General features: G+C 43.0%; 1 protein-coding gene across 4 annotated transcripts in view; it reads left to right on the top strand.

Annotated features, from left to right (window-relative positions):
- The window catches only part of FKTN (fukutin), a 30298-nt gene extending 18681 nt beyond the window's left edge, over positions 1-11617 (top strand). For all 4 annotated transcript variants that reach the window (XM_061633067.1, XM_061633077.1, XM_061633087.1 and 1 more), the window contains exons 7-10: positions 748-877; positions 4108-4241; positions 5172-5299; positions 9046-11617. In XM_061633067.1, coding sequence (XP_061489051.1) covers positions 748-877; positions 4108-4241; positions 5172-5299; positions 9046-9259 — 606 coding nt within the window. In that variant the 3' untranslated portion in view covers positions 9260-11617. The remainder of the gene's footprint in view (positions 1-747; positions 878-4107; positions 4242-5171; positions 5300-9045) is intronic.
- Positions 11618-12012: the final 395 nt, after the last annotated feature.

Here is a 12012-nt window from a genome sequence, read left to right as displayed (position 1 = left end):
TCAGGCAACTCCCAGGCTGCAGGGCATGTGCATGTGTGAAGGTGTGTCAGGAGTGGGATTTGAAATATGGTTAAGATGGGAGGAGGACATTGATTCTGCAGAGGGGAGGGGCAATGGAGAAGTAGTATATAATGAGGCCCACTCCCTCTCTCTTAGCCATGGTTGCAAAAACACATAACAATAAGCATTAGTATTATATACTAATAGCAGATTCATTCTCTGTGAGCTGATCCTTCCGTAGCCAAAACGGTACCCATCCACACACAAGAGGAAGGTATTAGCAGGCTTGGGAGAACCCCAAGGTTTTCAGAAATACATTTTTTATGTTTAGGGGGGGGAAACCACATGGGGTGGGGCTTAAAACAGCCAAGGGAGGAATGAGCATGCTTGTTTGTTACAGAAGACCAAGAGGAAAAGGGGATTAAGTATCATAAAAGGCATGGCTGGCTGGAACCCTGAGCAAGAGCACTCCACACAGCAACATTTTGTTCTAGGTAGCCTTGGTTCTTATTAACACCTCTTAGGAACCACTAAAATTTTATCAGCAGAAACAAGTAGTTGGGAGTTAAAGAGATGCCAAGAATGGGCTCCTGCTGGGAGGAAGGGCGGGATATAAATCAAATAATAAATAAATAAGAATAATCATGGAAAGCCAAGGTATGGAAGGTGGTGGTGGGAGCCATCAACACTTTAAAAATGCAAGAGCAATTTATAATGTAATTACTAATTTCCCTTTTAATTTTCTAGCTGTACCCTGACGATGTATCTCTTGAAGCAGTGGAATTCAGGAAAAAAGCCAAGGCATTGCTGCATCTTGCTGCTCTGACATTAAACAGTTTGGGAGTGAGATTCTGGCTGAGTAGTGGAACTTGCCTGGGTAAGAAGCCTCTGATCACATTTGGAACTGGAAGCATTCTCCTTGGCTCCAGTGTTGGCCACTAAGATTGAGAAATGAATATATTAAATTAGTCACTTGTGTCTATACTGGTGTGGTAGAGGAGGTTCAAAATCCATAAACACAATATTGATACAGGACAAGGAATCTGGGAATGCAGAGTGGTGTCTACTAGGCTAGGATTTAAAGAATCATCAAGCTAATAAGAACGGGGGTGGTTTTGACTTGCTTTTTCTCCCAATCCCCTTCCCAGTCACTGCCCGCCTTCTGCATAGTTTAGGCTTGCACATGGGGCTTGGATGAACCAAGTGCAATTTTTTGCATTGGGATCAATGCTGGGGATCGGGAAGTCAAAATTGCTCAAGGTTCATGCCAATCTTGGGTACGCCTAGGCAGCCCTTTAGGCAGCCTACTGTTTTCGGAAGACAAAGAGGTGGTCTCTGTCAGGGCAGGGAGTGAACCAAATGTTGTGAAGTAATAGAAGCCATCTTGTGTTTTGAGCTTTTGGTTGTAAAACATGATCTTTAAAGTGTTTTGCTTTAAGGACTCATGCGTAAAGGGTCAATAGTTCACAGGAAGGTTAAAAGTTCGAGGGGATCTTTTGCTCAGGAAGTTTTCCACAGGATGGTAAAAGCTCATTTGAGGAACCTGGCAATTAATGTATAAACAGAACATGTAGAATATAGGATCTTTTAGACAGAAAATTAATTTAGAAAGTAAATCTTAACCAAGACCCTCTCCTCCTCTTATTAGCTAAAGGTTTGAGAGCAGGAATGAAAAGGTATATGAGTCAAGCTTAGAAATAGGGTAGAGTGTCAGAAAAAGAGCTGCAAGACAGAAAGAGCTGAAACGCCTTAAGAGAGCTGGAACTTTGCAATGTGTTAGAGCACAGTTCGGCACTACAGTAGGAAGAGCCCCGAAGAAGCTCACGAAGGGACCCAGAAGCTGAACTGAGGGATGTAAATGGACAAGTATTGGCTTGATTAGGGAAACAGTCTAAAATAGGTGGAGCTGGATGTGTATGTCTCCGTCTATTTTTATGTGTTTTTATGGATAACTACTAAAACTGTAAAAGTGGTTTTTTTCTTTAAAAAATAACAACATGGCCTTACTAAATCCTTAAGTAAAAGCAAAAAAAGGTCTGAGGCCTTGTTATTTACCCCACACTTAAGAGCCATACTATTCAGTACAGGGAGTACAGGGAGTAGGTTTGGTCAGTTAAAATCCAGAAGCTTATAGTTTAGTGGCGGCAGTGAGGGAATAATGAAGAGATCCACGTGGTGGAAGGGGTGGTGTTAATAAGGAGGAGGGGTCGATGTGGCTAATTAGCTTCCCTCCCTCCCTTCTCAAGGTGCAGGTTACAGCCCATGCTCTCACACCTGGATTGTGTCCATACCTTTCCAATGTTTGATTAAAACCTCATCTCTTCATTGTAGTTTGTAAACAAACACACTAATCTTCTTTTCCGTCCACTACTTTTCCCTTCTGCGTCAGTGTTTCTCACTTAGACTGTAAACCAGAGAGCAAGGCCTGTGTCTTATTTCCATTCTCTAGTTGTAGGTATTCTAAAACCAAAAAAAACTAATGTCTCAGTGATATGTTGCATACAGTAGAACATGAGATAATTTAAATATTTGCAAGGAAAATATTGTTCAACAATATAGGTAGTAAGTAATATGTTAAAATAAAACCAGAACATAGGAAGCGCCCTGCTGGCCACCAACTTTGATGGCTTTAAAAAGGGGTTGGACCAGGGCCGGCCCCAAGCATGCCAGGGCCCTTGGGTACCAGCCTGCCCTGGGCCCCTCTGCGGAACTTAAGCATCCGTGGACCGCAAGACAGGAGCTTCTGCTCTGCCCGCCATCCCCCCACTATCCCCACGCTTCACCTACCTTTCCATTGTTTTTTGTGGCGCGCGCAGGTTTGCCATCAGTCAAGATGGCGGTAGAGGCTTCAGCCCCTTAAGGAAACCTCAGCTGCCATCTTGATTGATAGCAAATCTGCGCACTGCAAAAAACAATGGAAAAGTAGGTACAGCGTGGGGATAGAGGGGGAATTGTGGTCTGCGAATGCTTCAGCTGATCGCGGAAGGAGAGCGGAGGGCCCCCCGTAGCTCCAGGGGCCCTCGGGCGAGTGCCCCACCTGGCCACCCCTTAGAACCAGCCCTGGGTTGGACAATCTCTTGTGGGCTTCCCAGAGGCATGTAGTTGAACACTGTGAAAACAGAATGCTGAACTAGATAGACATTTGGTCTGATCCAGCGGGACTCTGTTCTTATGTGCAATAATGGGTCTAAAACCCATTTAGATTCTGTGTTTCTGTTAATCAGACATAAAAATATGAGACCTTGACAAAGGGAATTTTTTTGCTTATATGGTTATTGTGACTAGGAGACTGTGTGTTGAGGGAAAGGTCGCCTACAAAAAAGGTATGGTCGTCCAAACTTTGGAAAAAATTGCATCATGAAAAGGAGGTAAAGATTGGACCCACTTAATCAGAAACGGTCCTGTATAGATCTTACAAAAATGTGCTTGGTGTACTAAATGAATATTTATATATTTATGTGTTAACAATTTTTTAAATATAAGTTAAAAATGCAGTAGGAGCTCCACCTTTCAAATTGCAGGTTCCTGTTTTTAGAAAGATGGGGGAATCTGCAATTTTCAGTGAAGGTGTCAATTCCCCCTGGTGTTTTAAGTACTTGCCTGGAGTCACCATAGGTGACAAGGAATTGCATGCAAGTGGGGTGGTGGAAGAGGAATGGCCTGCTCTTGTGCCATCCCCACTCACTCTGCGCCCAAACAGACTACCAAACAGACTACACAAGGCGAAGGAAAACCTTCTCCATGCCCAACACAGAAATGCACCAGGGGTTAGAGCTCATGCTTTGGGTGCAGAAGGCCCCAGTGTCTCCAAGCAGAGCTGGGAAGGAGTCCCGTCTGAAACCCTGGAAAGCCACTGTCGGTGGGTGTAGACAATGGTGAGCTAGACGGACCAGGAGTCTCTTTGGTATAAGGCAGCTTCCTCTGTTCCAAAGAAGGGACAGTGTCCTCCACCCTTCCTCAGCAAGCCTCCAACAGGCTAGTAAACACCTTTGTAGGCTAGTAGATTTAGTGGACTTATTTACAAGGCTGGTCTATACTGCACCAACTGGGGAGCTGCGTGATCTTGACCTCTTTGCCATAAAGCTCATGGATCTGTTGTATTTTTAGGTTGGTACAGGCAGTGCAATATTATTCCATATAGCAAAGATGTGGACTTGGGGATTTTTATTCGAGACTATCAGCCGGATATTATTCCAGCATTTCAGAAGGCAGGATTACCACTAAAGCACAGGTTTGGCAAGGTTGGTGGATAACTCGCCTAACTTTGGTACTTTGCCCTCTTTGTAGTCCTCCTTTCAAGTGTCTGCAGTGCCAAGCTTTCACAGGAAGAATGTACTTTGCCTTAGTATGGAGAGAGTGTAGCTCTGGGAAGACTTGGGTTCAAATCTCATCTTGTTGTAAGGATAAAATGGGAAGGAGGATAGAGCCATATATGTTGCCTTGAGCTTCTTGGAGGAAAGGCGGGATATATATAATCTCCTCATACCATTTATCTAACAGACATGAATAAATGTGTATATGTGTATGAATGAGGTGATTCCAAACATGCCATTGCCTTGTAGTATGATGGAGAAACACATCCCAGGATCGGGCTGCACAGATAGGAAAAGGCTGGTTAGGGTGAGTAGGATCAGGTGTAGCTGTTAACCCAGGGTCTACTGGGTGTGTCTACTGTACAAAAACCAGTTACAGCTTAACAATATAAAGAAACCCACCATGCTTAAACTAGATCCTTTTATTTTGAAGAAGCATCAGCTGCAGGGTTCCAATCTGGAGCAAGCTCCCAATTGGGCTCTTATTTTCTGCCAAAACTTACCCTCTTCCCCATGGCTGTTAGTTTTTCTTTCAAGGGTACCATTTACTGCAAACTGTACTTTTGTAGGCAAATAGCAGACTGGGAAGGGTTTCAGCGGGAAACTGGTACAGGATCCCTAATGTGGATTGGGAGCATGGTCCAGACTGGGACACCCCTCTCCCCAGCTGATACTGCTTCAAAAGAAATGACCGGGTTTAAAAAAAAAAAAGAATGGTGCAACATGTCATTTGTCCCTTAAAATCATTGCACAAAGTTCTGGCGTCTGTCAGTCTTGCATATTTACAATGCTTGACTTTGTAGCCTCAATGATCTGTGTCCTATAAAATGCATGTATATATTTTGGTCTCCTTTACAGGTTGAAGATAGCTTAGAGCTCTCCTTTCAAGGAGAAGATGATGTGAAACTTGATATTTTTTTCTTCTATGAAGAGGATGACCATATATGGAATGGAGGAACTCAGGCCAAATCGGGCAAGAAATTCAAGTATGAGTCAGACTTGACATCTGTGAGAGACATGAGATAGCCTTACCAAAGAGTGTAGTGCAGCTCTATTCTACCACCAGTATAGAAGTAATAGCCCATCAGGGAACAACAACAAAAAAGCATCCTTTACAACTGGCTTTAAAACCATGTTTTGCGTAATGCTGTGGGCCCTTCCAGACATCCTGTTCCTTAAGCATGCGTCCCCATTTGTTTTCAGGGATATTTGACGATGTTAGTTATTTCATGAGCATTCAGCCTTATCTGGTTGCGGGGAGGCTAGATGACATTGTGCCAAAGCAAGTGTTATTTCACACTTCCCAGTGAATTTTTCCATCACTTATTGGAAAATAGTCCGATATTTTTGGGAAGCAGGTTTGTTGCGCAAGATCTCCCAATCAGTTGTAACTGTGCAACCTGAATTTGCTGGTATGTGATTGCATCCCACCCAAAAATAGCAACAGTCTGGAAGTGCCCTGAGATTCCTAAGAAACTCCTCAGGGATTCCTCAATAACACTAGTAGGATGGACAGGTTTTCCCTGAAAAAGAGCTGGCTCACCCTTACCATCCTTATTTTGCAATATGTATCTGCAGGAGAGTGTGAGATGCGTTCTAGGTTCAGGTGTCCATCCAAGTTGGGGAATGGTGAAACCTAACAAGCCTGACCATGAGCTGTATGCACTGTAGAACATTTCCCAGAATCCTCTGCAGGGCACTCGGGTTCCATGGCGCTCACACATAAAGTTCCTTGGCAGATGATTTTATGTGACAAGGGTTTCCTGACGGTGGAAATCCTGCCTTAAGTAAGCAACTTACTAAGGGAAGGGGCGAAATCTCCCAAGGTTTAGTTAGGAAGGTCAGTTAGAAGGAAAGGAGAATATAAATGAACAAAGCACCTTCAAATGAGAAGACCTGCAGTTGATATGAAATCTAATATGTTGTAACAGGCACTGCAAAATCTAACCACTCACCTGTTAAAAAGAAATTTCAAGGAGGGAGAGGTGAAAAGTCAGTGTTTTTTCCCCTTCTTAATTCTTGCCTGAGATTAATGCTTTTGTCTTTTTTACCTTCACAGTTTTTAATCCACAAAAGGGCTTGTAATCATTCCATGGTGCAGGAAAGAGTTTGATATTGTGCTAGGTGAATGAGTGATTTATTTTCCTCAAGGAGGAATAAAGAAGAAACAAACCTTAGCACTCTTTTCTAGCAAGCTGTTCTGGGCATCCTATCACTTTTCTTCACTTGGGGCCTTGCTCAGTTATAGCTGCAAGTTTTGTCTCAGTGTTGGCGGGAGGAAAAATAGTCCCTGTGATGACAACCTGCTGGAATAGGACAGCTGCACTGTCTGCTGTTGGTGGGGAGACTCGAGGAGTCCGTGGCAGCTTGCATATTTCTGGGCTCAGCAGAAATTCAGGGTGATACCAAGGAGGAAAATGTGTCTTCCTTTCTGCAAGCTGCTGGATGCCATGTCTAATCAGAACCGTCACTATGGAAGCTTTGGAGCGATATTTAATTCATTTGTAGCCCCTTCTTCCTCCAAGGGCCGCAGGATGCTGTTCATGGGGGTTATTCCATTTTATCCCCCCAGAACAACTTCTGGGCTTTGTGCAGTCTGTTCTCAGGAGGCAGCCTTTCTGCTCCTGAAGGCAGCGCGAGAGGTTGGGAGGTACACGCCAGAGGGCATGGCAGGAGCCGGCAGCCAGTGTGGCCAGTGGTAGTGGTGGCTGAGGGCATTCTCTCTCACATGCATTCACCACCACCACCCTCAGCCTTCTGAGCAGCAAGTTACAAAGGCAGGATGGTAACGCATGCTTGAGAAGTGGCAGAGAGGCAGCAATATTTGGGGTAGCTTGGGCATCCATGTGGGCCATCTTAGCATGCGGTTCATGGGATGCACACATCTGCCCCAGCGTTTTCAGACCCAGATTCACCTTTAACCCAAACACTGATTTGGGGATTCATTTGTTAATTTTTTACCATGATGGTGGTGGTGCTGTTGTGACCCACCTTTGATCACACCACAGCCCAGTAGTGGTTCCCAGCTCACCAGCTGAAGACCACCCAAGGTGTATGGGGGGTGCTCATAGATCCAGCTGCAGTTCAAGTGGCACAAAGCATCTGTCACCAGTTGCAGCCGGTGCACCCTCCTGGACAAAGAGGTTGTCCACTAGGATGAATTAGTCAGGTTTTGGTCCAGGCCACTTTCATGTCTGCTCACTCAGAAGTGTATTCTATTCTAAATCGTGCATTTTAATAAATTTTTTGAGCGAAGAATTGCATTGCAGAACTCAAAGAACATTTTGATCCATGCATTAGTCTGTATGGGAAGTGCAGATCAGGTCAGTATGTATCGGAATTAACAAAAATTGAATTCCTCAAGCATCTGTAGTGTGGCCCCAGTTATTCATTTTCTGGTAAGCACCAGGTTAGACTACTGCAATGCATTTATACATAGGGCTGCCTTTTGAAGACCCCTCAGAAGTAGCAGCTAGTCCCAAATACAGTTGCTACGCTGCTAACTGGGACTGGCTGAATGAAAAACCCTTTGCCTATCCTTAAACAATGGCTCTCAGTCTCCTTCTGAACACATTTGAGAATGCTGGCACTTACTTTACAAGACCTAAATGGCTTTGCATTCGGGATCTGAAGGACTCTGTCTTACAAGCCTGCCCAAATATTAAGATCATCATCAGTCCTCCTCAGAGGTCCTTCTCCCCATCCCTACCTACTGAAGTTAGAGGGCCTTTTTGGTAATGGTGCCTGCCTGTGTGGAATGTCCACCCCCAGGGACCCACTGCTGAATTGTCTGTCTTTTCAGTTCCAGGTTAAGACCTTTTCCCAGCCCTTCCTGCCCATCCTTTGATCTCATTTCAGTTTTTATGGTTTCTGCTGTTCTAATTTTTTGTTAAGGCAGCATGTTAACTCCACTTACCTCTGACCAGAGCTGTTTAACCTTTGGTGACTGGTTGTACTTTTTCCCAAGTTTTATCAATGACGGAACCTTGCTTTGGTTTCTAGGGATCATCAGATTATCCTGAAAAGTGTGTGTTTATGTTGATGGTTTGCAGCAGATTTGTGTTCTAATTGAGAAATGTCTTTAGGGTCAGGTTACAGCAAGGGTCCCTCTGGATGTTGTTGGACTGCAGTTCCCATCGTCCCCAACCATTGGCCATGCTGACTGTGGCTTATGGGAATTGGAGTCCAGCAACATCTGTAGGGTCACAGGTTCCCCAGCTTTGAGTTACAGAATTCAGCTTCCTGCTGTGCTGGTTTGCCAACAAAAAGGTTCTAGTCCTTATGATGATGTGCTTGAAAATGGCTGTTGAAATGTTAGAGGCCTGAGGAGTTGCTAATGTAGATTTGCAGATTTTGGAGTGCCAGATTTTAGTGTCCTGAATAAGTCTTTGCCTCTCGGCAATGAATTATACAAACTCATATATATCATGCAAAGCTGTTTAGTATGTTTAATTTATGCCAGCTGTAGAAGCCATCTTTGCATATTGCAGAATTTGGCCTCTCTGGATGCAGAATTTTTTCTTCAGCACATAATTCATATAGTACTGCCTATATGAAAATTTGCCACATAGTCTGAGAAGTTGCACCACATTGCATTCATTTTATTACTTAGTGCCTTTCCTTCATCATGTTAATAATAATAATAAAATTTTATTTGTTAGTCGCCTATCTGTCCGAATTAACGGACACTCTTAACGGTCTTGTTGACCGTTCTGTTCTTTTTTTAACACAGGTACCTGTTTCCCAAATTTACACTATGTTGGACTGAGTTTATAGAACTCAAGGTACGTGTACCATGTGAAACTCTCCATTATATTGAAGCCAACTACGGTAAAGAGTGGAAGATACCCATGAAGACATGGGACTGGAAAAACTCTCCAACCAATGTCCAGCCCAATGGGATCTGGCCTATCAATGAATGGGAAGAAGTCATTCAACTCTACTGACCCACCTATAAAACAATGGAATGCATTTATTGCCCAGAAGGTGTCATCAGTGTTGTGTCATGTGCAGCAGCCCACCAGAGCTCTCTCTAAATGTGTTGCTCCCTGTCCAGAACTGGAAAAATTGAGGGGGGTGTCAAACATATGGCAAGCTGCTGAACTTTTGGTGGTGGCTTGTGACACTTAGTCAAAAAGTAAGGTGGGTTGTTGTTTGAATCTGTGTGGTCCAGTATTGCTCTAGCAATTAATGAACCCAAAAGTAGTCTCCTCACCCCACTGAGTGACAAAAACAAGACAATTAGGTTTGCTAACAATGTGTGAGTGTACATAAATAATATAGGAGTGGTGAATTCTGGAGGAATCAGCCAGCCAGTGTCAGAATCATTCTGTTGAGGGGTGGCCACCAGTTTCAAAAGTTGAGCAACGTTGTGTACTTCAGTATTGCATCTCGCAAGGTTTAGCACATAATGGTCCTGGTCCTCTAGGTACTTATAGAATCATAGAATAGTAGAGTTGGAAGGGGCCTGTAAGGCCATTGAGTCCAACCCCCTGCTCAATGCAGTAATCCAAGCTGGAAACATGATTATAGATGGTGACATGCTATGAGGGACTCTGATTGCTTCTACCCCCCAAGCCACTGTCTAGACAATAAGGTGCCCTTAGAATTCAGATGTTGGACATGTTTGGTCTATTACAATGTCTGTGTATGGTGGATTATATAAAGTTTCAGCTATGGATCTTATTTTAGTCTTGTACCTCACTATGTGTGCAGCTGGGCCTGGTTCATTTTGTACTGGAATGGCATTATTTCCACTTTGCTATAGCTGGAGCTAACCTATATCCTGAATGGGATCTGACCTCTGATGGTGACTAACTGGGCTTGTTATGGATAACTCCATGAAAATGTTATCCAGCTGTGAAAATAGCAAATACCATGCTTGGGGGGTGGGCGGAAGTGGATTATTAGCAAAGGGACTGAGAATAAAACCGCCAGTATCATATTGCCCTTAACACAGTCTATGGTGCTGCCAAGCTTAGAATATTGTGTAGTGTTCTGCTTGCTCCATCTTACTGTAAAGCTGGAAAAGAGCAACCAAAATGATCAGGGGGCTGGAGAATCTTTCCTACAAGAAACAAGTACAATACTTTGGGATTTTTAGTTTAGAAATTTTTTTTGGAGGGGATATGAAAGTGGATAGAGAGAAGCTTTTTCTCCCTTTTTCATAGTACTAGAAGTCTGAGTAATCTAATGAAAGGGGCTGGAAGAAGAATAAAGACAGAAAAAGAAAATACTTCACACAGTGCATTTTCTGCCACAAGATCTGCTGATGGTCACTTGGTTAGCTGACTTTAAAGGGTTTTTTTTGCAAATTTATGGGGATTAGGTCTCCATAAATAGATCTGTCACTGACTAGTAGTCATGATGGCTATGTGGAATCTCAGTGTTCAGAAGCAGCATGCCTCTGAATACCAGTTGCTAGGGGGCGATGGCAGAAAGAAGGCTATTGTGGACATCCCTGAGGTACCTGGCTGGAAAACAGGATGCAGGACTAGGTGAACCATTGGACTTTAAGAGCAGCAGCTCTAATGTTTTTAGAGTATTGGCAGGGGCCACATCACGCTTTGGCTCCTTTCTGCAGATATTACCTGTGGGTTTCAGCCACAGGTAACATCTGCAGAACATCCACACCACTTTTAATAATGTGTTATTGACCCTCACTTACAGTTCAAAACTAACTTTGTAACTGTGGAGACATGGCAGGACATTGTTTTGAATTGGGCAAAAATTAAAATATTAATTTGTCACATCCCTTCTTGTGGACAGTTATTCAAGAAGTTTGAAACTGAAGATCAGGATGAAGCGAAATACTGTATCTATGAAGTTCTCATAGTATATATTATTTATACATTATTTACACATGGTTAACTATGACCTGAAGTCTGTTTTAAATTATTTGGAGCTTTGTTATACAAAGCACAATAATGTAGCACTTCTGTTTGGGGACCAAGAATGGAATAGATTTTTGTTTTTTATTGTATGATTTGTATAGATAGGGGAAAAAATTAATAGAGAGAACTAATGCATGCCTCCTCACTAAAACGGTATTTAAATGATTCACATAAGGTACTGTTTTTAACTTATTGACAAGGATGTTGATCGTATTGTACAATGTATAATGTTCTAGTCAGTGGCTCTAGTCAAGAGAAAGTTAGCTGTGCTGAACTAACTTCTCTGAATCGGGACCAAGATTTTAATGTACTGTGTACATTTGTCATGTAGAGGTACGCTCCTGACTTACGCTTTAGGATACTACTTGCCACAAAATAATCTGAAGGAGCTTGAGGTTTTTAAAAAAGAATATATACTTATTGAACTTTTCTTTGTAATAAACTTATGAAACAAAATTGCAACATTTATTTAGAATATCAAAGATCAAGGTTTGTGTCTTTGGTGAATATATAATGTATAGTTTAGTGCTAAACAATGAAGTTACTGTTTTAAGGTTAAGTTTGTCCTCTATACCTCAAAAAGCCTAAAAAATAACAGGACAGTTACAACTCAAACATACTGTCATATGCTTACAGCGGAATCTAAACCCAAGAGCCACTGGGATGAGAGAGTTTAGATTCAGTGGATGTGGGGCTTTCCTAGATGAGCTGGGGCTCAATTAGGAGTACATCATAAGTCTCTCAGCTCGGCTCAGCCACAGATACACCAGTGTAAATCTCTCACCCCAGCTCACCCGGGCCTCAGC

The sequence above is a fragment of the Rhineura floridana genome, chromosome 1, assembly GCF_030035675.1.
Source record: "Rhineura floridana isolate rRhiFlo1 chromosome 1, rRhiFlo1.hap2, whole genome shotgun sequence".
NCBI lineage: Eukaryota > Metazoa > Chordata > Lepidosauria > Squamata > Rhineuridae > Rhineura > Rhineura floridana.
The sequence above is the reverse complement of the archived record's forward strand: the minus strand, read 5'-3'. Positions and strand labels throughout refer to the sequence as shown.